We start from the raw sequence: 27214 nt of genomic DNA on the forward strand, positions 1-27214 counted from the left end.
AGCCTGCCGGGGAGGGGTCAAGTCTCCTAGTCCCCCCTCCAAAAACGTTCTTGTTCTTTGTGCCATTTGCCGCCTGTGGGTGTGTGTGTGTGTCATGCCATCCAGAGCTAGGGAACCACTTTTTCTGGGACTTTCTGCCTGGTGCGCCCTCCCTCCCCGTAATGACAGCTGGCGGTGTGGCTGGCCCAGGGGGACGGACAGACACATCTGCCGGAAAGTAGGAGCCCGTTCCTCCCCCCTCTCATCCCCCTGATTTTTCTTTGTTGGGTATTATTTCAAAATCATTACAGCTTTTTAAAAAAGAGGGAGAGAGAGAAGAATTGATCGGTGTCATGTGAAGTGTTGAAGTTTGTATCTTGAAAATCCTCCTAAATCCTTTGTCTTAACAGCTTCATGCGAGTGCAGTGATTTGAAGTTGGCTAATCCTCCCTTAAAGGAGAAAAAAGTAAAAGCCGTCTCCAGATAGTCGGCTGGTGCAGGAGAGAATTTAGCAATAGTTTGCAATTCTGATTAATCGCGTAGAAAATGACCTTATTTTGGGGGGCGGGTTGGAGGAGGGTGGGTGAGGAGGCGCCCAGCTGTGGAGCCAGTCCGCTGCCCCCCGGCTGCTGGCCTGCCGCATAGCCGCCGCCTGATGTCCCGGCGCCCGCAGGTGAGACCGTGGAGCCGCCCCCGCCCCCGCAGCTGCACTTCATGTACGTGGCCGTGGCCGCCTTCGTGCTCCTCTTCTTTGTGGGCTGCGGGGTGCTGCTGTCCCGCAAGCGTCGGCGGCAGCATGGACAGCTCTGGTTCCCGGAGGGCTTCAAGGTGTCAGAGGCCAGCAAGAAGAAACGGCGGGAGCCCCTCGGCGAGGACTCCGTGGGCCTCAAGTTAGTGGATGCCGCTGCGGCCCGTGGGGGGCGTGGGGGAGACGGGAGCCGCCCCCAGCACGCCCACGGGCCTCGCGCGGCCGCCCGAGCCGTGGCCTCGGGGGGAGCCCCGCTCAGCGTCGCTTTCCCGACCCCTTGCCCCCAGGCCCCTGAAGAACGCGTCGGATGGTGCTCTCATGGACGACAGCCAGCACGAGTGGGGTGACGAGGATCTGGAGGCCAAGAAGTTCCGGGTGAGTCGGGTGGGCTCCAGGGCCTCCCCGGGCGGCCCCAGCCCGCCCCGGGCCCCAACCCCGCCGTGACAGGGCCCTCTGCTCACTCCTTCCTCAGTTCGAGGAGCCAGTGGTTCTCCCCGACCTGGATGACCAGGCAGATCACCGGCAGTGGACCCAGCAGCACCTGGACGCTGCCGACCTGCGTGTGTCCGCCATGGCCCCCACACCACCCCAGGGCGAGGCCGACGCCGACAGCATGGATGTGAACGTCCGAGGGCCGGGTAGGTGCACAGCCGGCCACCCACACTGCCCCCCCCCCCCCCCAGAGCCTCTAGGGGTCCCCCTTGTCCAGCCGCCTGCCTGGGGTCAGTATTCTGGAAGCTGAGCACAGGGGCAAGGTGTGCTCTCTCCTTGGAGCGGGACAAGACGTCCTTAGCTGGCTCTGTCCTGGGGGTGGCTGTCTGCCCGCCAAGTTAATTTCTTGTCTCGAAGGGCCCAAGCTGTGGGTTTCCCAACCACGCGACTCTTACGTCGCTTGTTCTCGGGTGGGTTATTGCTGAAGGTCCCGGGCGGGTCAGGAGGCCAAGCTGCAGGGTCCTCATTGCCTCCGGCCAGTTGGCGACTAAACCTGGCTCTGCCCCTTGGGAAGCTCAGGTTGATTGTGGTGGCTCCGGGCGGCATGGCCGTGGGTGCCCAGCCCCGTGGGACCGGCAGCACCGCCCTGGGGCCGCTGCCGGGGGCCAGCCTTCCTGACGGAGCGCTTGTCCCTGCCTTCACACAGACGGCTTCACGCCCCTCATGATCGCCTCCTGCAGCGGAGGGGGCCTAGAGACGGGCAACAGCGAGGAGGAGGAGGACGCACCCGCCGTTATCTCCGACTTCATTTATCAGGGCGCCAGTCTGCACAACCAGACGGACCGCACTGGCGAGACCGCCCTGCACCTGGCTGCCCGCTACTCGCGCTCCGACGCGGCCAAGCGCCTGCTGGAAGCCAGCGCCGACGCCAACATCCAGGACAACATGGGACGCACCCCGCTGCACGCAGCCGTGTCTGCCGACGCGCAGGGCGTCTTCCAGGTGGGCAGCTGCGGCCACGCGAGCCCTTCTGCCAGCCCGTGGCCTGCCTTCCTTCCTCCCGGTCAGGGCTGTCGACCGGGCTCACGGAGACCCAGAGCCCCGATACCAAGTGCAACCTCGGCGGGGCTCGTGCTGAACGGGCGCTCTGAGTCGCGCACTCGCGGGGGAGGCGGGCCAGCAGGAGGTGGCAGAGCTTCCTCTCCCCCACCCGAGACAGGCTCCTGGTCCCGCTGTGGCGGCCCATCACGGCCTCCCGCCTCCCGATCAGCCTTGGCTGGAGGCGTAGCTGGCGGCGGCAGTGAAAAGAAGGGTTTAGGGGCTGCGGCTTGCTGCTGGGAGCCCGGGGCAAGGGTGGGTCCGGGGAATTGGACGTCTGGGGTTTTGGGGAGCATCCCCACACAGGCTCCTTTTGCAAGCCTCCAACTGGTCCCCTGCCGCACGTCCGCGGGCTCTGAGCAGCCGTGCCCTCAACAGACAGGCAAGATGGGGCATAAACTGGGGGGGGAGGGGGTCACCACAGAGCTGTAATTTAGGGAGTTTTTAGCACGTTATTTTGCTGCAGATGTAGGCTAGTCAGAGAGGAGAGGAGCACTGAAGCAAGCCCCCTGGAGCAGGCTCTGTTTGCTCCCACGGCCTTGGTGGCATAGAGACGCGTGAATTCCCGTGGGCATCTCGTGGGCGTGAGGCCAGCCCTTTTCACCCACCGGTGGGCAGGGACTGTCCTCCTCTCGCCTGTGGCCCCGGGCACAGCGGCACGTGAGGGAGGGCCTGCCCCTCTTCTGTGTGTCTGCAGGGACACCGCGGGTCTCAGCGGTCTGAGTCCGTGACTCAGACGTGGTTCTGCCCGCTGTGGCTGGGCGGGGACTTCACCCCTGTGGGTCCTGGCCGGTGGTGGCAGGATTAGATGAGCACGTCGGCCCCTGGCTCCTCCAGCGGTGGCCGGCGGAGCTCCGCCCTTCCTGCTCCCCCCACCCCTCTGTCCGGGCTGGTCCAAGAGGAGGCTTTGTCGCCGGCGGCCCTCGACGCCCGTTTGCCAAGCCTGCCCCCTCCTCTGTTGCGTAGATCCTGATCCGGAACCGAGCCACGGACCTGGACGCGCGCATGCATGATGGCACGACGCCGCTGATCCTGGCCGCCCGCCTGGCGGTGGAGGGCATGCTGGAAGATCTCGTCAACTCGCATGCCGACGTCAACGCCGTGGATGACCTGGGTGAGCCGGGCCGCGCGGTCCAGCCCGCGGAGGGTGGGCCTGGCGCCGCCTGGCCTGTCCCAACCTCCTCTCTGCCCCGCCCACAGGCAAGTCCGCGCTGCACTGGGCCGCCGCCGTGAACAACGTGGAGGCTGCTGTCGTGCTCCTGAAGAACGGGGCCAACAAGGACATGCAAAACAACAAGGTGGGCTCGCGGGCCGGCGGCACGGGGCCTGGGCGAGGCTGGTGGGTCCCTTCACCCGGCGCCACCCCTTTCTGGCCGTGGGACCACCGAGCCCTGGGCACAAACTCCAGACGTGGGCCGTCCCGGTGAGGGCCCCCGAGCTCGTGCGTGGGTGGCACCAGCTCTTTTCCCTTGTTCACAACGTTTGCCAACACCTCCCGAGCGAGCGTGTGCGTCTCAGCTCAGTAAAGGGTGCGACCGCAGCTGTCCCGTGTCCCCACGACCTGCGCCGCACTTTCTGTCCCCGGCCGTCACCGGGCGGGTGGTGCACGTAGAGCCCTGTCGCTGGTGGTGCGGGGGCGTGGCACACGGCGAGGCCCCCGGTTAAGCGTGAGCGGCCACTTGCCTGCACATGGAACTTGCCCGTTACTGCTGTGGTCTGTCCCCGAAGCGAGGGAAACGCTTTGCTCCCCGGCTCCTTGGCGGCCGAGCCCTGTCCACATCTCCCTGACCCCACCTGGGTCTCCCTCCCTCCTTCCTTCCTGGGGGACACAGCAGCTGTTGGGACCCGGGCACCCCTGAGTCCCCTGTGGGCCCGGCTTTATTGCCGCTTCCCACTGGGGAGACTGAGCCTGAGAGACGCGGCGGCCGCCGGAAGGGCATTGGGCCGTGGCCAAAGCCTTGTGTGAGCCAGAGAGGCCCGTCAGGCCACGCGACAGCCTCACTGGGGATGTGTGACACGCCCACCGTACAGATGAGAACACCGAGACTCGGAAGGAGCCGAGACGTCAGGGTTACTTGGGGACTGTGTGGATGGGGAACCCACCCCGGGGTGCCCGAGGACGCCCCTCAGGGATCCCCAGGTCCCTGAAATTGCTGCACTGTTTGTGGCTACGGCGTTCTGGAGGAGAGAGAGGCCACAGGCGTAGATTTCCAGTGGTGTCTGTGCCCCTCGCAAAGGTAAAGTCCTAGCGATTCAGAATCTAGAACCCGACGGGCTGCCTGGGAGCAGGTCTCAGAAGACGTATTTAGGGCTGTTTCCTCTTTAAGACTTCACGAGGCCACGTCACGGTGCGGTTAAGGGATAGGGTCGACGTGAGCCTTCCGTCTCCCGCGGTGGGTCCTCTGACGACCCCCCCACCTCCCTTTGCCCGTTCCCAGGAGGAGACGCCCCTGTTCCTGGCCGCTCGGGAGGGCAGCTACGAGACCGCCAAGGTGCTGCTGGACCACTTCGCCAACCGGGACATCACGGACCACATGGACCGCCTGCCTCGTGACATCGCACAGGAGCGCATGCATCACGACATCGTGCGGCTGTTGGACGAGTACAGCCTGGCGCGCAGCCCCCAGCTGCACGGCACGGCCCTGGGTGGCGCGCCCACGCTGTCCCCGCCGCTCTGCTCCCCCGGCAGCTACCTGGGCAACCTCAAGCCCGCCGTTCAGGGCAAGAAGGCCCGCAAGCCCAGCACCAAGGGCCTGGCCTGCGGCGGCAAGGAGGCCAAAGACCTCAAGGCACGCAGGAAGAAGCCCCAGGACAGCAAGGGCTGCCTGCTCGACAGCTCGAGTGTGCTGTCGCCCGTGGACTCCCTCGAGTCGCCGCACGGCTACCTGTCGGACGTGGCCTCGCCGCCGCTCCTCCCTTCTCCGTTCCAGCAGTCCCCGGCCGTGCCCCTCAACCACCTGCCCGGCATGCCTGACGCCCACCTGGGCGTCGGCCACCTGAGCGTGGCCGCCAAGCCCGAGATGGCAGGGCTGGGCGGGGGCGGCCGGCTGGCCTTCGAGGCGGGACCCCCGAGGCTCTCCCACCTGCCCGTGGCCTCCAGCACCAGCACGGTCCTGGGCACTGGCGGCGGCGTGAATTTCACCGTGGGTGGGGCCGCGGGCTTGAACGGCCAGTGCGAGTGGCTCTCCCGGCTGCAGAACGGCCTGGTGCCCAACCAGTACAACCCGCTGCGAGGGAACGTGGCGCCGGGCACCCTGAGCACGCAGGCCCCGGCCCTCCAGCACAGCATGATGGGCCCGCTGCACGCCGGCCTGTCCACGGCCGCCCTGTCCCAGATGATGAGTTACCAGGCCCTGCCCAGCACGCGCCTGGCCGGCCAGCCTCACCTGGTGCAGACCCAGCAGCTTCCGCAGGTGCAGCCGCCGCAGCAGAACTTACAGATGCAGCCGCCCAACCTGCAGCCCCAGCCGCACCTCGGCGTGGCCTCGGCCGCCGGTGGCCACGTGGGCCGGAGCTTCCTGGGCGGGGAGCCGAGCCAGGCAGACGTGCAGCCGCTGGGCCCTGGCGGCGGCCTGGCCGTGCACACCATCCTGCCGCAGGACAGCCAGGCCCTGCCCGCCACGCTGGCCCCGCCCATGACCACCGAGCAGTTCCTGACCCCGCCCTCGCAGCATAGCTACTCCTCCTCGCCCGCGGACAACACCCCCAGCCACCAGCTGCAGGTGCCTGAGCACCCCTTCCTCACCCCGTCCCCCGAGTCCCCCGACCAGTGGTCCAGCTCGTCACCGCATTCCCACGTCTCTGACTGGTCCGAGGGCATCTCCAGCCCGCCCACCAGCACGCAGTCCCACATCGCCCACATTCCAGAGGCGCTCAAGTAAACAGCCGGCGCCCCAGCGGGACCCTGTGCTTCCTTTCCCAAGCCCCGCTGGGGCGCCTGCGTGCGCTCGGCAGACACCGGGACTGACCAAAGGGGCTTTTTCTTAAGAATCGTGTTTTTATACAAAATAAAAGGACGAGGATTTTAATTTTTTTTTTTTTTTAGTATTTATTTATGTACTTTTATTTTACGAGGAAACACTGCCTTTTTATTTATGCGAAATGTTTTCTATGTCTCCAGGTAACAAGTTTTGTCTGTTCTGAGAAAATAAACTAGGTCTCAGTCACGAATTTCCTACTTATGACATTGTGACGTGTTTGTAAAATACAAACAAAGATTCATGATTTATAAATGCCACTTATTTATTGACTTTTTTTTTCTTTTTCAAAACCCAAAAAGAAAGGATACTGGACAAGGGAGGTTTGGACCAGCATTGTCCAGAAGGGGGTGTGGGCCTGCTGCCATGGCCCCAGATGCCCCCGCCCTGCGCCCAGCCCCCTCCCACGTGCCCAGGTCCCCTGCCTTGTGTGAGAAGCTGCATCTCGAGGCAAACGACAGGCAAAACCCCCACACCTTTGGCGTGTGGATTAAGTTGCATTTAACAGAGGAATGTTATAAAATGTAAATGGTGGTTTCTATGTTTCGGTGGGTTTTTTTTGTAATGATCACTTTGAAAACATGCTTTGAAAGATGTGTCCTTGGGGGGCACCAAGAGCACATTTCATGGTACCGATCGTGAATCTTTGTTTCGGGTTCAGTATTACATAGCTGTTCATTGGTCTTGTGAGTTCCTGTTCCTTCTAGAAGCTCCTCTGCCCCTGGCCTTGATACTTAAGCCTTGCGTAAGCAAGGAGCCCGCTGGCCGTGGGGTACGCGTCTTGGATGCCACGTGGAGGAATCCCACCCTTTTCTGGGGAAAGACACTGCCCGGGCCACCCCAGCAGCTCAGCGCGGACACTTTCTTCCAGGACAGGTGGAAACGGACTAGCAGCACCTGGGGCCCAGACCCAGCTCGCGGGGCCAGACCCCTCACGGCCCCAGATTGACGAGACCCCAGAACAGTCTCTCAAGACTTTGGAGAAACATGGCTGTGTCCGGCCTCAGTTCCCAGAGACAGATCATCCCACGGCCTGGTGTGTGCGGCTGAGGCGGTGCCCTCGGCGAGGGAGGGGGGGCAATCCTGCCTGAGGGCCGCCCCCACCCCCGATCTGGGGGTGGGGGGGGCACGTGCCCAGGGAAGGAGCAGACACTTGCGATATCAAGTATAAGCCTGTGGCAAACTAAATGTCTGTAAATACATTTTTAAAGGTGGATTTTGTTTAAAAAATCTGAATGAACAAGTCTGTCCAGGGTGTCCGGGGTCGTGCTGACAGGGACGTCAGAGCGTGGCTGGGCTCACGACCCGGGCCTTGCCACCTGACCCGCGGCTGCCAGGCCCGTAGCTCATGAGAGCAAACCTGGGGAGGGCACCCCGCTGCCCGCCCGCCTTGCCCGGCGGGCGTCGGCCTCCTCCAGGCAGCCCCTCCGGCCTCCCCGGGGGCAGTGTTGTGCGTCCCTAGCGGGCATGACCAGACTCGCCCTAGGATGTTGATTCTTGCGGGGTTTGGGAAAAAATAGAGTGTAGTTTACAGCAAAAGGAAACTTTAAAAAAGTGATCTACGTGCAAAACTGTAGGTGATGAAAAGGATGTATTTTTTTCTTTCATCTTCTTTTGTTAACCAATTTGCAATAAAAGGAATGCTGACAGTCATCCGGATTTTGCCAAACCTGGTTGTGGCACTGGCTCGCTTTCTCGGGGATGGGGGGCAGAGGGCGGGGCCGGCCTACTCAGAGGGAGGCGGCAATGCTGCTCCCTCCGACGGCCAGGGACGAAGACCGCCCAGCCCTGGCCCTTGGGGTGCTGGGACTACGCCATGTTCAGAAGTTCAGCAGCTGTCTCTGCACCCGTCTGGTCCAGGCCCCGTGCAGGGAGCCGGGGACACGAGTGAGCAGGGCATGAGCAGCCCATCTCAGGGGACTCCCAAATCTGGGGTGACGTGGCTGCTGGGGCACCAGGCTGGAGGCGGTCCCTTCTGCCTCGGTTAGGGGGCAGGGCACCACTTCGACCCAGGAAGCCCACTACACACAGCAGGTGCACAGGGAGGGGCCCAGAGGCGGAGGTGAGGAATCCAGAGCCCAGCAGGAGGGCAAAGGGAGCCACCGCCGAAGTGCCCGAGCAGGGACACCACGGGGGTGACACAGGGAGTGGGGAAGGTTCCACGAAGCCGAGGGAGCCCTGCTGAACAGGGATGTCAGACTGGCCCCTGCCGGGCCCCCACACACAGGCCCCCTCCCCGGCCCTCCCACCTAGGCTGCTATCTCCACCGGCCCCACCCCAGCCGGTGGACTGGAGCCAGATTAACAAAGGGTTAGGGTTAGGGTCTGCTGGGCTCCTTCTGCCTCAAAGTGTCACCCGCCCCCGCGGGCCTGGCCTACCCCAGTACAAGCGTCATCCCCAGATTTCCTCGCCGACTCTGGATGCTTCATTCCAGCCCCCCACCCAGATGGGACGAGGGGTCCTGGTGAAAGGACTGTGGGAAGCGACCCAACTTCTGTGTGCCAAGGAAGCAGACCCAGCCTGAAATGTGCCCAAAGAACTCCCGGCACCCGGAGATGCCACTCCTAGGCGTACACGCGGAAGAAATTAAAGTTGGCCAAACAAGTCCAGACATGCACATGTTCCCAGCAGCACTGCTCACAGCTGCCGAGAGGTGGGAGCAGCCCGAACGCCGGTCAGCTGATGCGCGGATGAACAAAATATCGATGACACTGTGATGGTTCATGTCACGTGTCACCTTGGCTGGGCCATGTGGCCAAACGCGAGAGGGTTTCTGGACGAGATTAACATTCGAATCAGTGGATGGAATAAAGCAGAGCCGTCCCCAGTGTGGGTGGGCCTCGTCCAATCAGTTGACAGCCCGAATGGAACAAAAAGTTTCAGTAAGGGAAGGCCTCCAGCTTCACACTTGACGGGGAACATGGGTCTTTTCTTGCCTTTGCACTTGGACTGAGACATCCCTTCTCCTTGGGTCTCAAGCCTGCTGACTCTCAGACTAGAGGATAACCGGCCCCTCTCCTGGTTCTCAGGCCTTCAGACTCAGGCTGGAACTCTAGCATAGACCCTCCCGGGCTCCAGCTTGCTGACCACAGATCTGGGGATAATCTTGTGAGCCAGCTCCCCACCATAAACCTCTTTATACATATATGCACCCCATTGGTTCCGTTTCTCTTGAGGACCCAGACTAATTCCATCCAGTGGGATACGATGTAGCCCTAAAGCCCCGTGCCCTGAGACGCCCCACAGTGTGGCCAGACCTCAAAAACATGACGCTGAGTAAAAGAAGCCTGACACGCAGGCCACACGGTGTGGGCCTCCATCTGTGGGCAGTGGTCAGAGCAGGTGAGCCCTGAGACGGTGGGAGGGCACAGCGTGGCCCCAGGGCTGGGGCGGGAGGGCAGGGACCGTCACTGGGGCAGGAGAGGTGGGAGCAGACAGCGGTGCTGGGCGCACAGCTAAATGTCACTGAGCTGTTCACTCCAACAACATTTCCTTTTCCGTTGTACCTCAGTTACTTGTTTAGCAGAAAGGAAGGCCTAGCCGCCTTTGAACTTCCAAGAAGTTTGTTCAGGTTGTGGGACCCACTGGCGTGGCAGGATGGGCCTCGGGGGGGTGGGGGGGGGTCCTGCTGGTCTCTGGGGGATCTCTCTGCTCCTCAAAGACCCTGGAGCTCCTGGCAGCGTGAAGGAGGCCCGCAGAGGAGCACGGTGGTGCCCCCTCGAGCCTCACCCTGCTGGAGCTCACGCTGGGCGTGGGGCAGCAGACAAGATCCTGGGGGAGGCTCGTCCCCCACCACAGGCTGCTCCGTCCTGTCCCCCGCCCGCCCTGCATCCCCCTCCTCAGGGACTCGTCCCCACCCCCCTGACTCCAAAGCGCTGGCTGAGATTCCCACCCATTTTCTTCCTGGAGCTCAAACCCGCTCCTGCTCTCCTGGCTCCAGAGCCCCCACCGCCAACGGGCCCTCCCTCCACCCCGTGGTCCTCATTCCTGGCCGTACAACCTGAGCCGGCCTGATCCGCCAGTCCCTACCGTCAGAAGGACCCCCGCCTGGACACCACAGGCCCCCCCAGGGAGGACACAGGCCCTGACTTAGATCTGTTATGGCTCAGTAGCGTGTCCCCACCCCCCACAATTTATATGTTGAAACCGCAGCTCCCAGGACCTCGGGATGTGGCTGTATTTAGAGACATGGTCCTCACAGAGGTAATTAAGGTAAAACGAGCTTGTTAGAGTGCACTCTAATCCGATCTGACGGGTGACCTTATGAGATCAGGACACAGACACACACATGGGGACCAGCAGGTGAGGACACAGGAGGAGAAGGCCGGCTGCGAGCCCAGGAGGGAGAACCTCAAGAGGACCAGCCCGGCCCGCACCTGGATCTCAGACATCCAGCCTCTAGAACTATGGGGGAGTTCATTTCCGCGAAGCCACTCAGTCCGCGGGGCTCTGCTACGGCAGCCCTAGCAGGCAATACAGGGCCCCAGGTCATACCTCTCAGGGCCCGAATGTGTGTCCCGGGGGCCACAAACGCCAGCAGTAGCCATCAGCTAGGGGGCGTCTGCCCTGGGTCCCTGTGCCTCCCCAGGGTGTCACTCCCCAGGGATCCGAGGGTTGCACTTTTCAGCATCCCAAACACATGAACCCGCCACGGCGGCTGCCCTACCTGCCCTCCTGACGCTTCCTCAAGGATGGTTCTTCTTCATGACTGCCTGTTTGAGAGCGGGGGCGGGGAGCACTTTTCCAGGATCTCAAGGATGATCCAGAGTTGCACCTTCCACATGCAATTCAAATATTTTCGCAGCCACGTTAAAGTGAAAATAAACAAATGAAGTTTACTCATACATCATAATAATCCAATACGTCCAACCAATTGTCATCTCAACATGTGATTGCCGCAAAGTTAATGAGATATTTTACATTATTTTCCTCTCTCTCTCTCCTCCTCTCTCGAACTAGGTCTTTGAAATCCAGTGCGTGTTTCGGGCTATCAGTGCTCCTCAGTGTGGACCGGCCACATGTTCAGCTGCTGCACGTGGCTGCACCCTGCCACACTGGAAGGCACAGATTTAGACCATGCGGGCACCCGTGGGCACCCGTGAAACCCGAGGCACATCACTGGCGTGGGGTCTTGCTTCACACTGTTCCAGGGTGAGCCCCAAATGTGGCTCCGCACCCCTTTGGCCAGAGCAAAGAGAGGACCGCAGCGGCGCCCACAGATGAGACTGGCAGGGTAGGGCGACACCCAGCCACTCACTGGGCCACTGAGCCACGCTTCCGGAGCACGGCGGCCGCTAGAGACTGGGCTCGGTGGGGGAGCCGATCTTCCGGCTGGTGCCGCCCCGGTCTCACTGCGGCCCAGTCTTCTGTGGGCCGGTCCCATCCAGAATCCACACCCAGGAGCCCTGTGGGAGGGGACAGCGCCGTGGACCCAGACAGGCGCTAGAGAGCTTCCTGCGGCCGCTCCTGGAGGGGAGTGACCCGCAGCCGGGGGCCCTGGCACGATGACAAAGTGCTTCAAGCAGGAGCCTGAGCAATGCCGTCCGGCTGGGTGCCCAGGCAGAGACCAGAAGCGCTGCGTCCCCAAGCACTCGGCGGGGGTCGATGCGTTTGGGGAGCCCTGGGTCAGGGCTCGTTTGGACTCTGGATGCTCGTGTGTACCGTGGGCCTCGATGAGGGCAAACGTGCGCGGTGGCTCCCAGACGGACACACCCTGAGGGCTGAGGGCACAGCGCCCTTTGAGCTCAGGCTGGAAATGCTGCTCCCCCAGCACCTCGCACACCTGGCTGTGCCCCCCGCCCCAGTTTGTGTCATCTTGTTTTCACCTTCCTCGCAGCTGCTGTTTACCCGAGGCGGGTGACTTGGCTCCTCTGAGCCTCAGGGTCCCCAGGGGAAAAGTGGGAGCTGCTCAGAGCCGACCCCAGAGGCCGTGGGTAGGCAGGACGCAGGGACGGCATGGCCGCTGTGGTGACAAACTCTGAAGCTGGTCTCCCCCAAACCGGGCAGCAGCCCCGCCCAGAGGTCTGTAGGGCAAATGCGACAGGGGCTAAGCGTGAAGCGTCTCGGGTTGGATTTGCCACGTCCACACGGTACTGGACTCGGGCTCGTTCCTGCACCAGAGCCCGTGACGCACCAGCAGAAGCTCCGTGGGTCTCCGACACTGAGGGCCGTGACCGTCCTGGTCTCGCGTTTCTCCCTTTTAAAACCTGAGCCCTAGGAAAGCATGTAACCTTAAGTTACTTGTCCTCTACCTCATTTCCTTGTCTGGACAACGGAAAGCGGGCGGTGCAAACCTGGCCGAGGCCCTCACCAGGTACCAGCGCCCCTCGTGGGGACAGGACGGTGTGGAATACGGGCGTTCTTGACGGAAAACAATGCCTTCTGGCCCCCGTAGCTGCGGATTAGATCACTGAGCGGATTAGAGCTCGAAAAATACACGTTTTCTGTTGCCCCATTAAATTCGACTCGCGGAGGATTTACGGAACACCTGCTGTGTTCGGGAGACCAACCCCAGTCCTGGAGGGGTGGGTGGGGCAGGGGGAGTCAGAGATGAAGAAGCCCCTGGAGAGGGCCGCAGTCTAGGGGCGATGTGCGGAGCCAAACCTTTCATCCTGCTGCACCCAGGCCGGATGCTACAGGAGCCCGGCCTGTCCCAGATGCCAGCACCCGGAAACCCTAGGACTGGAAGGCGGCTCTCTGCCTCCCTCTGCTGGCAGCATCCTGCCAGTGCCCGCCGTGGCAAGCAGGTGGCCCCCATGGGGATTTCCACCAGTGATGTCTGCAATGCACATGCCGCCCAGTCATCCCGCCACTGCGCTATCCCATTTTACAGATGAGAAAGCTGAGGTCCAAAAGGCAGGTGATTTCCCCAGGTGTCACCTCTCTGAGCCAGGGCCGCGTGATTCTCCTGGTCCACGTTCTCCTAACCATTTGCGGCCCGGGAGGGCCCACAGAGCCCACGTCGCTCAGCCGCATCACTTCTCGGGCAGGAACGCGGCTGCTCAGGACCGGCCGCAGCCAGCCTGCACTCGGCAATGGGCATTTCGGGCCTCTTCCACGCTCCACCCTTCTGTCTTCCCCCAGGCCTCCAAGTCCATCCCTGTAATCGCCACCAATGCTCGGGACTCTCGCCTTCCTGTCTTATTTGATCCTTTGTCTGACGCAGCTGGCAGCAAGAGAACCGGGTCCTGCCCTTGGGAGTCGCCCGACGTTCAGCGCTCCCCACCAGTCCGGCCCAGCAGCCTCACGGCTCCCCCAGGGGCCCAAGGCTGTCTCCTGGGCTCCTGACTCTCCTTAGCACCTTGCCAGAGCCAGGGCAGGGGAAGCTGAGTGGACGATGGCATTCTTGCTGGGGAGTCCCTGAGAGCTTCCGTGCTTCCAGAGATCACGTGCAGGGCCCGAAGAGCCCCCGGCAATGCGCAGCCGGCAGCCCCCCCCCCCCCATCTCCCCCTTCCCAGGTTTCTGCCCCTTGCCGCTACAGAAGCTTCTGTTTGCCTCAGCCACAAGTGCTCTTTTCCTCCATCCCTAGCTCTAGCGGGTCAGCAGCAGGTGGGACCAGGCCTTGTCAGGTGCCCTCACGGTGCCCCCCAGCCCCGGGGGCACATTTGCAGCTGTCCAGAGTCTGTGCCCCCTAAGAGCGGAGGCCTGGCCTGCTGGTCCGCGGCCACACTCCCAGCTCCTCGCAGTGCGGGGCACGCGTTAGGGGCTCAGCCAACGAGTGTGTGGTTTTGTGAGAGAGGTCTCTCAGGTTTTTCCAGGGCCCTGCTGCAGCTAACAGAATACTACTCACTTAGTCCCGTGGCTCTGATTCTCTGTGGCCCGACTGGTGTGGAATCCGTGCCCTTCTGGTGCTTTCTACGACCCTCCTGTCACTTACAGTGTCACCTTATATGTTTAGTACTTGGCTCAGCGATAAAGGGAACAAAAGACCTCTGGGGCCTGCCGGGTGCCGGGCACGTCTGCAGACGCTGGAGACGAGGGATGAGACAGTGCCATGCTCGTGCTAATGACGACGCCGATGGTGGGGACATTCATCAAGCTCAGCCTGGATGTGGATTTTCTCTTGCAAGGCCTCCCGGGAGTCTGGGTCTGGCTTTGTACCCCAGCTGCACCCTCCTGGAGCTGCCTCCCTCTCCTCGTACCAGGCCTGGCCACAGCCCGCCAGCCGACTTACACGCACACTGACAGGTGCCACAGAACACGCTCAAACACCAGCTATCTCCGCCCCCAGATCTGCTGTCTCCTGAAGGAACTGATGTCCCCTTCCTCTCCACGCAGACCTCCTCAGCTGCATGGCTGCCTCTTCCGAAGTCCCGTCTGCCAACTCTTTCCACTTCCGAAGCCCTCACGTGCTTTCGGCCTGGACCATTCAGCCAGACCTGTCTCACGGAGGCAGCCCCTTCCTATCTCCAGGCAGAGTCGAGCAGGCCCCCTGCCAAGCCCCCAGCCTCGGTGCCCAGGACTGAGGACTAGAGTCGGGGGCTGAGCAGAGCACCTGGTGTGGAGCAGGACCGTCTTACAAACGTCCACTTACAAACCACACCTACTACAGCTACTTTATGCCCTGGAGGAGGGAGGGGCAGAGGCTTACGGCCCTGGACCACCAGCCTTTGTCTATGGGGACACCGTGGCTACCCTCCACCAAGGGCTCCTTCCACAATCACCTAAGCGGCTGGGTGTCAGCTCCACAATCTAGGAAGCTCCAGCTCCAGGGTGGGCATGCATGGGCAGTGGGGGGGAGCCCCTGATCCCCTCTCACAATGTGCTCACTGTCTAGACCAGTGCCGTCCCGTGGAAATATGCCAGGTACAGACGCAATTTTAAAGTTCCTACTAGCTATGTTAAAGAGGGAAACAGATTAAATAAGTTTTAACAGTACACTTAACTCACTATATCCAAAATATTATCGTTTCAACACGTGATGAAGAGCTGCCAGTGGGCTATTTTACCTTGTTGGCATCTGGCCTCTCATAAGGACTTAGGTCCCAGCTCAGCTCAGCTCAGCCCCCTCTGGGCGCTCGGTGCCAGTCCTCCCTGGACAACGCAGGCTCCTGGGAGGGGCTGACTCTCGTGATCCTGAAAACGCAGTGTGACAGGGTGCTGCAATGATAGAAAGGACAGCCGGGTTCTCTGGCATAGGCTCTGCCCATCGTCCTGGCAAGCCTGCAGCCCTGTGTCCTGTGTGCTCGGGGTCGCGTGACTACAGCTCCGGTCATGATGAGGAACTAACAACCTTGCCCTCTGGAAAGAGCAGCTGACGCCAGCCCCCATGGTGGGGCTTCAGGGAGGTGGTGGCATGTGTATCCAGCCTCTGGGAGCCTGGGGGGATAAGGAGGAAGGAGTGAATGAGTGACACTGCAGGCAAAGGGAGGGACGCTTCCTCAGAAACAGCAACAGCTGTCATGGCAGTACGCCCCCCACGGCTCGGGCCCCTGCCCGTTCTGCAGCCAGAATCACCCTACACCCAGGACAGTGCGGTTCGTGCCTGTTGCTCTGGTTTAAGCATCAACAGCATCTCCTTTTGGCCCCCAAGTTGTCTAGGTGCTCCCCCGCCTGGACTCCAGGTTGCCGAGGACGTGATGGTCAGGGAGGTCAAGGAAGCTGACAGAAGGCACACAGCCTCAGGTAGCAGGCTGGGCCTTGAGGCCGAGGGCCTGTGACTCAGAGCCCCAGCCTCCACAATCGATGGTGGGCCCAGAGCCCTCTCCTCCACACCGGGCCCCACATGGCCAAGAACCGGAAGGCCTCCACTCAAGAGGCTTAGCAGGAGGGGGAGGGGACGGACCCCAGCACCTTTGCCTCTGCGTGCCCATGGCGGGGGGGGGGGGGGTGGGGAGGTGGGTGACAGTGCCATGTCTCTGTGGAGTGGTTTCTTGGGACAAAGTGACTGCAGGAAGTGGGTCAGGGGCAGTGGGGTGGATCCAGGGAGTCCCAGCACCTATTCTCTGTGTTGACATAGGTTAGGATCTCCATTTCTGCAAGGCAAATGTTAGCTTAGCAGAGTGGCCACGTCAGAGGGACCGAAACTCTCCCCGCACCCGCTGGGGCCCTGACAGCGTGGCTGCTCCCTGCCAACGTCACAGCAAACAAAGAGCTGAACCGCGCTCCTTCCTTCTTCCCAGGCTTCGGAGTCCCACGGGTGACCAGGGAGTCCTCCCACCCCGGCCAGGCCTCAGCCGCTGCTGCACTGGCAGCAGCAGCCGCTGGGAGCTCGACCACCGGCGGATGCAAGCGTGTGGGCACACCTGCCACCCTTCCTGCCCTCTGGAAGAAGCTGGGGTGAGCGGGGGCAGGCTGCTACTTTTCCCTCTCCCTGCCAGGCAGGTGTGCAGGTGAGCGGGCCGGGGTCTGGGTGGCTGCTTCCTCGCCTACCGAACCTCTCTATTCTCACTGGGAAAATGAGGATACAAATGGCAGCACCCCCTCGTCCCTAAGATCCACCGTGGGAGGGCTCTGATGGTGCCATCCTCGGGGCGGAGCAGGGGGCTAGCAGGGCAGCCCGGCCGGACACTCGCTGCCTGGGGGAGGCGCTCCAACGCAAACGCCCGCTCAACGGCTGCGGAACACAGCAGAACGGAGTCCTGGTCTCCGTCCACGCGGTGTCGGGGACCAGACCGGGCGCCGAGGGAGCCAGGCCTCCATGGGGGCAGGGCGGGGCAGGAAGAGGAGCAGGAGCGGACTGCGCGAGCCACGGGGCGGCGTGGCTGCAGCCGGGGGCCGAGCAAGCAGGGGGCCGAGCAGGCAGGGGGCCTCGAAGGGCGCCTGCGGACCCTCCCGGAGCTCCGCGCGGGGCAGACGGGCACAGCTTTCCGAGCGCCGGACGCGGACGGAAACGAACTTCGCGGGCTGAACTGGAACCCGGAGCCGCGAGTGGCCGTAACCAGGCAACCGGCGAGCCGCCGCGAGGTGCGCACGCGTAGCCCGCCGCGGAGGCCGGCGCATGCGCAGCCGTCTTCCGCCCGTCTCGCCTTGGAGGAAGTCCAACGGCCAAATGGGAGGGTCGCGCCTGCGCCAGGGCGCCGCTCGGGTTCTCGGCGCTGCCGAGTAGCCGTTCTCGGTGGGTGCTCCTGCTGGCCTCGGTCGTTCAGGACTGGTCCTTCACTTGGGTATGACTGAAGAACCCTTACTCTTCTCACACCCTAAGACGAGAAAGACTGGGAGAAAGAGCTGGCATAATCAGGGTGACGTCTCTGAGCCGTGCCCCGCGCACCCGGCCCAGCAGGTGGGCGAAGGGCGGGTCGCAGGGGGCGGGGCTAAGGTGCGAGGCCGAGGGGGCGGGACGAACGGATGGGACGTGAATGACGGGGACGCGAGGGGCGGGGCAGGGGGGGCGGGACGAAGGGAGGAACGGTGAAAGATTGGTCGCAGGCGAGGGGCGGGCCAACGGGGCGGACGAATAGATGGCCGGCGAAGGACCAAACGCCGGAGGGAGGCCGCGTCACCGGAGCAGCTGCGGTGGGCGGGGCTGGTGGGCGTGGTCGGCAGGCGTGGCGCGCACTGACGTCGCGGTCGGACACGTCGGCGGCGCGGCGGCCGGAGCCGGATGTGCCAAGATGGCTGCTGCGGCTTTCGTGTCTTCGCTTGTCGCCGCAGCCCGGCCGGCTTCCGCCGGCGGCTCTTGAGGGGTTGGCCCAGGGGTCGCGGAGGGGCGGGGCACGAGCCGGGGTGGGCCTCGGCCGCCCTGTGGCGCGCCGGTGAGGGCCGGGGTCGGGCGGAGGGAAGTGGCCGGGCCGGGCCCAGCCCTGAGCGGACTTCGCGTCTCCGGGTGCCGCCAGGGGTCGGGCAGGGGCCCCGGGGGCGAGCAGGGGGACCTGCGGGGCCGGGGCGGGTCAGGGGCGGCCGAGCGAGCGACCCTCTTGCCGCCTTCTGCACCTTTGTCGGCCGCCTCGTCAGACTGACGTGGACCCCGCAGGTATGGCCGGCTCTGTGGCAAGTGCCTGTCCGGCCCCGCTGTGTTGACACTTGTCTTCGCCCTGGTGGCCTCGACGGAGGGAGGGTTGTGTTGGAATGGTGAAGATAGACCAGACCTGCGACTTCTCAAGGAGTACGAACATTGAGGAAATTTCTTCTAACAGTTTTGCGTGTCCTTTGCTTCGAGGGTTCTTAAGTTGTTTTGTCCTCAGCGGCTGGGAGATTTTTCCCGAGCCGTGCCGGTGATGAGACAGATTTGCATTTCGTGGCAAAGTGACCGAGACGCTGCAGCGGAGGTCGGGCACTTGTGTCTCGCGTGAAGGGTTACAGGAACGTGTGATGAAGTTAGTACCGGTTTGGGGGCGAAAGTATCGTGCGGAGCGTCTGGTGGCGTCCCGGCCATTTCAAATCGGTATTTGCAGGTTCACCTAAGAACTTCCGAGTGGCTGGAGGTGGGGCACGGGCTGCTTAAGGCTGTGTTTTAAATACAGACGACGTTAACCGGGGAGGGCAGCGAGGGCAGGAAGCAAACTGAGTCACACACAGTTGCTCCAGAGCCATACTTCGGCAAGTTTCAGCACAACGGGTCTCCCTGCAGGTCCCCCCAGCCCCCAGCCCCCCGCCCCCCGCCCCGTGCCTCTTCGTAGGGTTCCGGTGGCTGGTATCTTAACAGAGGTCAAAGGGGAGGCCAGAGGCAGGAGAATGCTTTCTTGTCCCTGTGATTCATTCGGCCTAAGTAGCAGGGAGTCTCCAAACCGTACTGACCGTTTTCTTCGGGGTAGCGTGCGCGTTGTAGTGCTTCTTCCCTGAACGTCAGTGCGTCCTTTGGGATCTTTGCCATTTTTAGCAGTGTTTCGACTCCCCCTTCGTGTTGGTTACCGTCTAAACGTGTTTGGGGCCGTACTTGGAAAAGTTGGAGTTTGCGGTGTCTCTGTGTCAAGCGCCCCACAGCCCGACAGGGATGTGACACTCACAGCCTCCAAGAGGGACATTGTGGCCAAAGGGCAGCGTCTCCGGGGCTCTCTGGCGCTCCTGTTGGCGCAGCCTCAGTTTGCGGCAGCCGCTCCGAAGGTGCTCTGAGCATCTCAGTGCCTTGGCCAGGAATTGGATCGAAGGTCGGAGGCGGTTGTGCTTAAGTATTTCTCGTAGACACAGGGTGGTCTGACGAAGGGCTAGGTTTGTGAGTGATGCGTTTTTTAGAAAAACAGCCAGTGTCTTTTTAAAGGTAGATGACTTGGTACCGAATGACTTACTGGCTGGAGGTAAGTTCCCTGGGGCCAGCAGAGAGGTGATAGGCGGCGTTGCGGTTGGTGAGTAGAGAAGGTCCAAGAGGATCATGTTCATGTTCAGGATCGTTTCACACGCAGCTGCCTTATTGTTGAAAAGCTGTCAGTTGTGGGTGGGGGGTGGGGGAGATTCCGTTTTGTAGGAAAGGGGTAGCGTTTGCTATAAAACGGTTCTTAGTTCAGGAGTCGGGGAAGTTTCTTGAAGGAGAACGTTTAAGTCCCTACGCTGTCCGCGTGTTGATGACATTTCTGTATTGAACAGCAGCAGGGGTCAGGGCATCCCAGAACCCACTGTGAGTAGGATTTTGTAAGATGCAGCTGAGAAGGAACCTTAGATTCTCTCGCTTTACAGACAAAGGGTCTGGGTCGCAGGAAGAGAAGTGGTGTGCTTGGGGCCGGTCGGTTGGACTCCCGGCCCTGCCCTCACAGCCACGCCTCTGCGGTGTGATGCTCTGGGCCTCTGCCGTTTGGTGTTTCTTTTTTACAGCTGCTTAGAGCGGTTGAGGTCCTCTACTGGAGCCTTACAAGGAGGAAGTTGTGTTTCGGAAGACGTGCCGGGCGCCTCTGTCCCACAGATAAGAGGAAGAGGCCGGGCTTGTTGTACGATCAGTCCTTGTAAAGCTGAGCTGTACACATTCTTTGTTCTAAAATGACAGCTTAGAACCAAACGAAGCCTCCAGTGCTGTGCCTAATACAGTCCGTCGAATTTAAGTGAGTTTCAGAGTGCTCGTCAGTCCAAAGGGCTTCCCTGTTGGCCTAGGACACACGTGGGCGAGCCGTAATGGTAGTGAGCTAATAGACCCATAGGACTCGTTTCCAGAGAGGGGTGGGAACCTTCACCGTAAGTAGCTTTGCTTGAGATACATTCACAGATGTCTCCTTTTATCGACTCTGAGAAAGATTGCCAGGAGCAAAAGTGGCGTACACCTGCAGAAACGTGTGGGTTAAACCCTGGCGCCCTCCCACTTCTCCCTCTGGTGTTTACTTTCCTCCGTGATCGGTTACACGTCATCTGTTTGTTTGTGAGGGTGACCCTAGGGGGGAGGACTTGTGCCCAGAGAAAGACAGCAAAGAGACAGTACCTGGGTTTGTGTCTTAAAAGTACCGGTTAACCGTTCGAGGTTACATTTAACGTATTTTCTTAAAAAGCGGAAACCACCGCTAGTTCTGGCAACAAAACACACTGGAAAGACGATTTCGTTTTCTGTGAGAGGTTTGTTGGCACTCTGGTTGAAAATTTTTGAATCGAGTCAGTGGGTCAGTTTTAAAGCTGCTTCACGTTTCGTCGGGGCTTGCGTTCCGGACTCACTTCTTGACAGCCCTCGTGGTCAGAGGCGGCTTGTTCCGCTCACGGTGGCAACCAGGCACAGCGCGGGAAATGAGGCATTCTGCACGGTGGCATAAAGGGCATGTTTGTATATTTCAGATTCCGCCTGTAGCTTGTATCGCTCTGTACTTTATAATGCTTTTTCGTTAAAACGGAAGCGCGCATCTTAAACTTCCATTTTCATTTCAAGATGTAACATTAACCTGCGCGAAAAGTATGATGTGCCATCTTGATACAGGAGTTGGCTCTTTGAGGACCTGGTGATAATTTACGGGAAGGTGTCCGGGTACCGGGTAGTAAATCAGACCGGCAGTTAGGTTGCGCTTCGTTCATCGCTGCCCACTTGGTGAGGGCATCGCGGAGGCATCAGGCGCGCCGTGTGGGTGCCCAGCGGGGCTGTGAAACTGAACCCCAGAGAAGGCAGTGACTTGTCTGAAGTCAGTCAGTGAGCTCAGGGCACAGCCGGCGTTTGCATCCATGTCCGGCCGAGTTCTTGTGTGTGCGCTCAGCTGCACCGGCCGGCCGCAGCCCCCCACCCGGGATGCAGTTCTGGGTGGGCGCGGGGGTAGGAGCGACGTGTCTCGGGACCGAGGACACAGACTCTCAAGTTGTTTCCAGCCTTTCTCTGTTTTCTTCGTTCTCCTGATTCCAACTGGGAGTTTGAATACATGGATTTTATGCTAATTTCTTCTTTTTCTTTTTTGGTTCAGGTTGAAGAAAACCTATATCCTGCTTTCTGTGAGCAGCACTTAGTTGTGCAACCGATCGGTCATGCAGCCGCCGCCTCAGGCAGCCCCATCAGGCGTGGTCGGGCCACCTCCGGCCGGAACTCCTCAGAGCATGTTCTGGTCCAACAGATCTTACAGGAGACAGGCAAATAGTAACGCACCGGTGACCCCGATAACTTGCCCGTTGCAGCCGGTAACGGATCCGTTTGCTTTCAGTAGACAAGCGCTACAAACTACATCGTCGGGCAGTTCGTCCAAAAGCAGCACGCCCGTTCTGCAGGGCCCGGCCCCGCCAGCGTTCCTTCAGCGCCCTGGTCTGCCTGTGCCTCACGCAAATGCTGGGGATACCTCGCAAGGACCTGTGTTGCAGGCCACAGCGGACGCTGGTCTGTTTGCCAGCGTGTTGCCACCTTCGGCGCCGCCAGAGCCAGAGTTGCACAGGGGTGCCGAGCTTGCTTCCAGCTCGGAACCCGAAGTTCAGACTCTGCCATGTCCTCACATTCCAGGAGTGGGTGCCGACAGTCCCCACGGGGGCCATCCGCACGCGAACGTGCTTGGGCCCGAGAGACCCCTGAGTCGGCAGAACCCGCACGACAGTGCTGTGGCGCCGTCCCCTTTCTTCCCTCAGCCTCGTCAGCAAATGCCAGGGCAGTGGGGGCCAGGGCAGGGAGGCCCACAGCCCTCAGGTCAACATTATTGGCCCCGCCCAGAAGGACCTGTTCAGCACCCGGTGCCCCACGCCTCCAGCGTTTCCCTCTTCCCCGCTCCGTCCAGCCCGTATCACGGTCCCGGCCACGAGCAGCTCAACCCACTGGTGTCTTTGCCAGGACCCTTGGCCGGTGACGGAAGCAATGAGCCGGCCTACCTGCCGAGTGGTAACCAGTCAGCAAATAACTTTGATCCTGACAACGCGTTCAGGCAAAATTCTAGAGCTGGGAATCCTCGGGCAAGCCAGGAGCTCAGGCCAAATCCAGGAGTGAATAAAGAGCAGTTGCCAGACCTCGCTCTTGTGAATCCCCTCGCTCAGGGAAACAGCCCGGAAAGCCATTTGCACTACCCCCCAGGGGCCGAGACCAGCCGGGTCCTGCCGGAAGTGGACTCGGGAGCTCTCTCCATGTTCTTCCACGGCGGAGAGACGGAAAATGAGGAGAACCTCTCATCCGAAAACACAAGCTTCGCTGGTCGGTCTGACTTGGATGGCTCCTCCCCCGGCCCGGGACTTGGCCATGCTCCCGCACGTGTGGGAGTGGGTGGCGTTTACCACGCCTTTCCCAGAGGTTCCAGCAACGAGGCCACGCAGCAGGGAGGCCACCCGCAGCCTTATTTCTCTCAGTCTGCAGGCGCCCAGCCCGATAGACCGGCCACGGCAAGCGCTGCCGTCACTGTGTGGGGCAGCCCAGCAGGCGCAGGGGCTCACGCCAGCAGCCCACAGTACGAGAACGTGGAGGACTTAGAGTTCATTCAGAATCAGGAAGTTTTGCCAAGTGAGCCCCTAAGTTTGGACCCTCCCGCCCCCGGCGATCCGCTCAGATACGGCCCCAGGCTCGGTGTTGGGGGCCACGCTGGGGGCGGGGGCCCAAATCTCGAGGCCCCGGATTCAGTGCCACACCCCGTGCGATCCGACAGCGTGTCGTCCAGTTACAGCAGCAAGAGCCACAGGAATCTTCCAGGTGCGGCCAGGCCTCAAGACCTGGGGGGCACTTTCATTCAGCAAGAAGTCGGAAAACCTGAAGATGAGTCTTCGGGGAGCTTTTTTAAGCAAATTGATTCTTCTCCTGTAGGAGGCGAGACACACGAGACCACCGTGAGCCAGAATCACCGCAGCAGCCTGTCCCAGCCCTCAACCCCAAGCCCCCCAAAACCCACTGGAATATTCCAGACAAGCGCGAATAGTTCTTTTGAACCGGTGAAATCCCACTTAGTTGGAGTAAAACCAGTTGAGGCCGATCGGGCCAAGGTGGTGGGCGAGGTGAGGGGGGCCGGACCCCACCAGAAGCAGCACCGGCCAGCTGCCGCACCGCCTGACACCTGCCCTGGCAACTTGGAGCAGCCCCCGGACAACATGGAGACCCTGTTCACACTCCAGGCCGGTTCTCTGCCCTTTACCGTACCCGTGGAGGCCGAGCACGGGCTCGGGCACGCTGGGGGGCCGCCCTCGGAGACCGTGCTTCCGGCAGCTGAGAAGAGGCCCTTGGCCAGGGCCCAGGGAGCTGTGAAGTGCGAGAGCCCAGTGACGACCTTGTGGGCACAGAACGAGCTCCCGGATTTCGGGGGCAGCGTGCTCCTGGCCCCGGCTGCCCCGGCACTGCACGCGCCCGTGAGGCCTCAGCCCTCTGAAGTGATCCAGCCTCCTGACGAGGGAGTGTCCGGTCAGCAGCCCCGGCAGCCAGGCCCTGGCCTCCCTCTGCGGAGCAGGGACGGCGTCGGAGCTTCCGAGAACCTCGAGAACCCTCCCAAGATGGGAGAAGAGGAGGCCCTTCCCTCGCAGGCGAGCTCGGGCTATGCCAGCCTGTTATCCTCACCGCCCACTGAGTCTTTGCAGAATCAGCCAGTCTTGATTGCCCAGCCTGATCAAAGCTATAACTTGGCTCAGCCCATTAATTTTGCTGTGTCCTTATCGAGTCCTAATGAGAAGAGTCTGCCCTGGAGAGATGCTTTGGTGGGGGATAAACCGACAGCAAGCAGCCGGACTGTCGGGGGGGACTCCGGAGAAAGCGCTCCTGCGTCTGGGATCGCAGCCACCTCTGTCACCCGCTCGCCTCTGCCCAAGAGTCTCCCGCAAGGTAGCTTTCCACAAGTTCCTGGCACTTCGGAGACCGTTTGTAATCAACCTGCTAATTTGCTGGTTCAGCCGCCACCTCATCCGGTTCCAAAGAACTTGCTTCCAGAAGGCCAAAAGGTTCATAATGCAGAGAACGTTCTTCCCGAGCTGGTTGGTAGCCCTGCTGGAAGCACAGGCGTGATGTTGGTGCCGCCTGCAAACGCTACCTCGGTCCCTGCTGGTAGTAAAGTGGATCCCTCCGGTAATCGGGAAGAAACTTCTGGAGCTCTAGACTTCACGCTGAATAGGACTTTGGAAAATTCTCTGAGGATGTATGGCCCGTCCCGTTCTGACAGCCCAGCTTGTCCGCAAACCATCACCGGTCAGCCTAGACAACCTGGGCCAGGGGCACATAACCCAGACTGTTTCTACCAGCAGGTGACAAAAGACGCTCAGGACCCATGTGGCCTAGGGAGGGCCCAGCAGGAGCCGTCGCCGGCCCCCCAGCAAGGGCCCAGAGCAACATGTTCAGAACCTTCGAACCCAGGAAGCTCGCCAGTGCAGGGGCAGTCCCAAAACTCGGTCCCACCACCAGCAAGTCCCGCTCCAGCTGACACGGGTCAGCAGCTGCTGCCTCGGCCGCCTCGGTCCTCCAGCGCGTCCATCGTGTCCACCAGCTCCAGCCAGGCAGCCGCACGGTCGGACCAGCAGTGGCTGCAGCCACCGCCTCCCTCGGACTTGGCAGCTTACTACTATTACAGACCCCTGTACGATGGCTACCAGTCGCAGTACCCCTCGCCATACCCGCCGGATCCCGGCACAGCCTCCCTCTATTACCAGGTACGGTCAGGCTCTCGGACGGTTGAACCCCGGGACCGGTGGTCTCTTTCTCCTGAGTCGTGCTTCTTGGCAGGCTTTTGTTGCTCAGTTCGGAAGCGGCCTGTAGGCCCTGTGGTCTGCACCGTTGTGCAGAGTGCCCGTTCCTGCACCACTGCTTGGGGAGCGTGCCCGGCTCCCAGAACCCTTGCAGGTTCACACTGCACACTTGTGTGTTGCGTGGTGCAGAATCCCTGGTTAATTTTTAGCACGCATGCCCCGGCGTGTGTGGCTGAGGAGCCCTCTGTTTCCTGTCCCTCCGGTGGGCTCTCTGCGGGACCAGAGCTCTGAGTTGCGCACCTTGGGAAACTGGGATATCCTCTCGAAGCTCCGGTGTGGTTTTGACGGGAAAAATCTACCCAGAGAGGAACAGGACAGCGCAGTGTTTTAAATCCCTCCAGGAGAGTAGAAACATTAAGGGAAAAAAGCTAGGTTCGGAACGAATCCAAGCAAAACGGCCAAGGGGGATGAGATCCCGTAAATGTCCCTCAGGCGCATGGCGGTCCCAGCAGCGGGGCAGGGGCGGTGTTGCGCCCCACAGAAGACTTGCCGTTCACAGTGGCCTAAGCATGTGAGTGTTGTGAAACACAACTGGTTCTGTCCAGTTCTCTGGTACTTTGAAACAGTGGGGTTCAAATACACACGTTGGATCACGATTTGCTTCTCATTATCTCTAGTCCCAGCCCCGCATCATGTGAGGTCGGCAGAGTGTCAGAGGGCCAAGGAGTGTAGACCAGAAGTTTGGAAAGCACGGTCCTACAGTGGGCAGGTGGCCATCCTGGGGACCTCTTAGAGGCGGCTCGGGGGTACAGGGCTGGTGGGGGTGGGTCGGGCAGTAGCCCCCACTAGGAGGAGGCTTGTGCCTCCTTTGCAGGCTTTGAGCATCTTTGGGATTATATGAATACTGTGCACCTAACCACTGAGATTAGCAAATTTGAAATTCTGGAAGGAGCCCCAAGGACTCCTGTTTCCATACAGGGAAACTGATTTCAGATCCATCCAGTGCCCAGGAAGGGCTGGCAGAGCACGAGGGGAGCAGTGTCCCCGCTTTGGGTTCTTTGTGCAGCAGCCACACATACATCTAGGAAACTCCAGCCAGAGCCCAGCACCACTCCTGTGGGAGCCCGCTTCCTTCCGCCCTCCCACCTTGTGGCCACAGTCTCCGGTGGTGTCAGGAATAAGTCCGTTGGACGTGATTTCTCCACTTCGGCCAGGCGATGGTGGAGAGTCAGGCTCGTAGACCAGAGGGCTGCTTCAGGTCCCCACGTGGCAGCTCCTTAGAGACCGTCGTGGCCAGTCATGAGCCTGCGAGGGGTTGAAAGCCTCATGAGAATAGAGTATGAGCCTCTCTTTGAGGCTGTGTGTAGCTCCGGGACCCATTCAAATGGAACCCTGGATATTTTGCATACCTGAGATGATGTGTGAAACAAGGACACGAACCCAGGGAGTCCTAGCACCTCCGCGGCAGAGCCGTCTGGAGTCTCCACGGCCCCTCGGGGGCTGCCTGCTGACACGGCGGCCATCTCCTGAGCAGGACCAGGGCAGTCCCTTTTAGGAAGATCCTGCTGCCCGTCTGTGGCTGTGGATGTCAATTTGTAGGTTTTCTCTTCTGCACGAGGGAAGCCCCACGTCCAGTGCTCCTGGAGGGCCGTCACCAGCGCCATTTAGAGCTAGCGCCAGTTGCTTGACGGGTGGCTCTTCACCGATGTCTAACGTTGCGCAAACCCTTCTTCCAGCAGGACGTCTATGGCCTGTATGAGCCCAGATACAGGTCCTACGACAGCGCGGTGTCCGCCTACGCTGAGAGCTACCGCTGCCCCGAGCCCGAGCGGCCCAGCTCCCGGGCAAGTCACTGCTCGGACCGGCCACCTGCCAGGTGATTGACGTTCATGTTGCTGGCTGTGGTGGTAACTTCCCGATCTGAAAACATGAGACAAACCTGTCTTCTCCTGTGCTTATGTTTAATCAGCACGGGCAGAGCACAGGAGCACTTTGAAACGGAACAAAGCCCTCCCTTGCAGCCATGCTGTGCTGTCAGCCAGCACTGGGTCGGGCCAGACCCTCTGCGGGGTCCTCCCTGGGCCAGGGGAT

The 27214-nt window shown here is 61.1% G+C and overlaps 2 protein-coding genes across 8 annotated transcripts in view; both read left to right on the top strand.

Annotated features, from left to right (window-relative positions):
• NOTCH1 (notch receptor 1) overlaps positions 1-7903 on the top strand; it is a 44261-nt gene extending 36358 nt beyond the window's left edge. For both annotated transcript variants that reach the window (XM_027051716.2, XM_053204357.1), the window contains 7 exons: positions 653-869; positions 1015-1102; positions 1200-1365; positions 1866-2161; positions 3224-3371; positions 3458-3555; positions 4696-7903. In XM_027051716.2, coding sequence (XP_026907517.1) covers positions 653-869; positions 1015-1102; positions 1200-1365; positions 1866-2161; positions 3224-3371; positions 3458-3555; positions 4696-6138 — 2456 coding nt within the window. In that variant the 3' untranslated portion in view covers positions 6139-7903. The remainder of the gene's footprint in view (positions 1-652; positions 870-1014; positions 1103-1199; positions 1366-1865; positions 2162-3223; positions 3372-3457; positions 3556-4695) is intronic.
• Positions 7904-17718: 9815 nt separating this feature from the next.
• The window catches only part of SEC16A (SEC16 homolog A, endoplasmic reticulum export factor), a 32281-nt gene continuing 22785 nt past the window's right edge, over positions 17719-27214 (top strand). For 2 of the 6 annotated variants that reach the window (XM_053204358.1, XM_053204363.1), the window contains exons 1-3: positions 17719-17871; positions 21476-25087; positions 26860-26999. In XM_053204358.1, the coding sequence (XP_053060333.1) occupies positions 21530-25087; positions 26860-26999 (3698 nt within the window). In that variant the 5' untranslated portion in view covers positions 17719-17871; positions 21476-21529. Of the gene's footprint in view, positions 17941-20571; positions 25088-26859; positions 27000-27214 lie in introns of those variants that run through there. The other 4 variants (XM_053204362.1, XM_053204361.1, XM_053204360.1 and 1 more) reach the window with 4 other exon arrangements.

The sequence above is a fragment of the Acinonyx jubatus genome, chromosome D4 (assembly GCF_027475565.1).
Source record: "Acinonyx jubatus isolate Ajub_Pintada_27869175 chromosome D4, VMU_Ajub_asm_v1.0, whole genome shotgun sequence".
NCBI classification, from domain to species: domain Eukaryota; kingdom Metazoa; phylum Chordata; class Mammalia; order Carnivora; family Felidae; genus Acinonyx; species Acinonyx jubatus.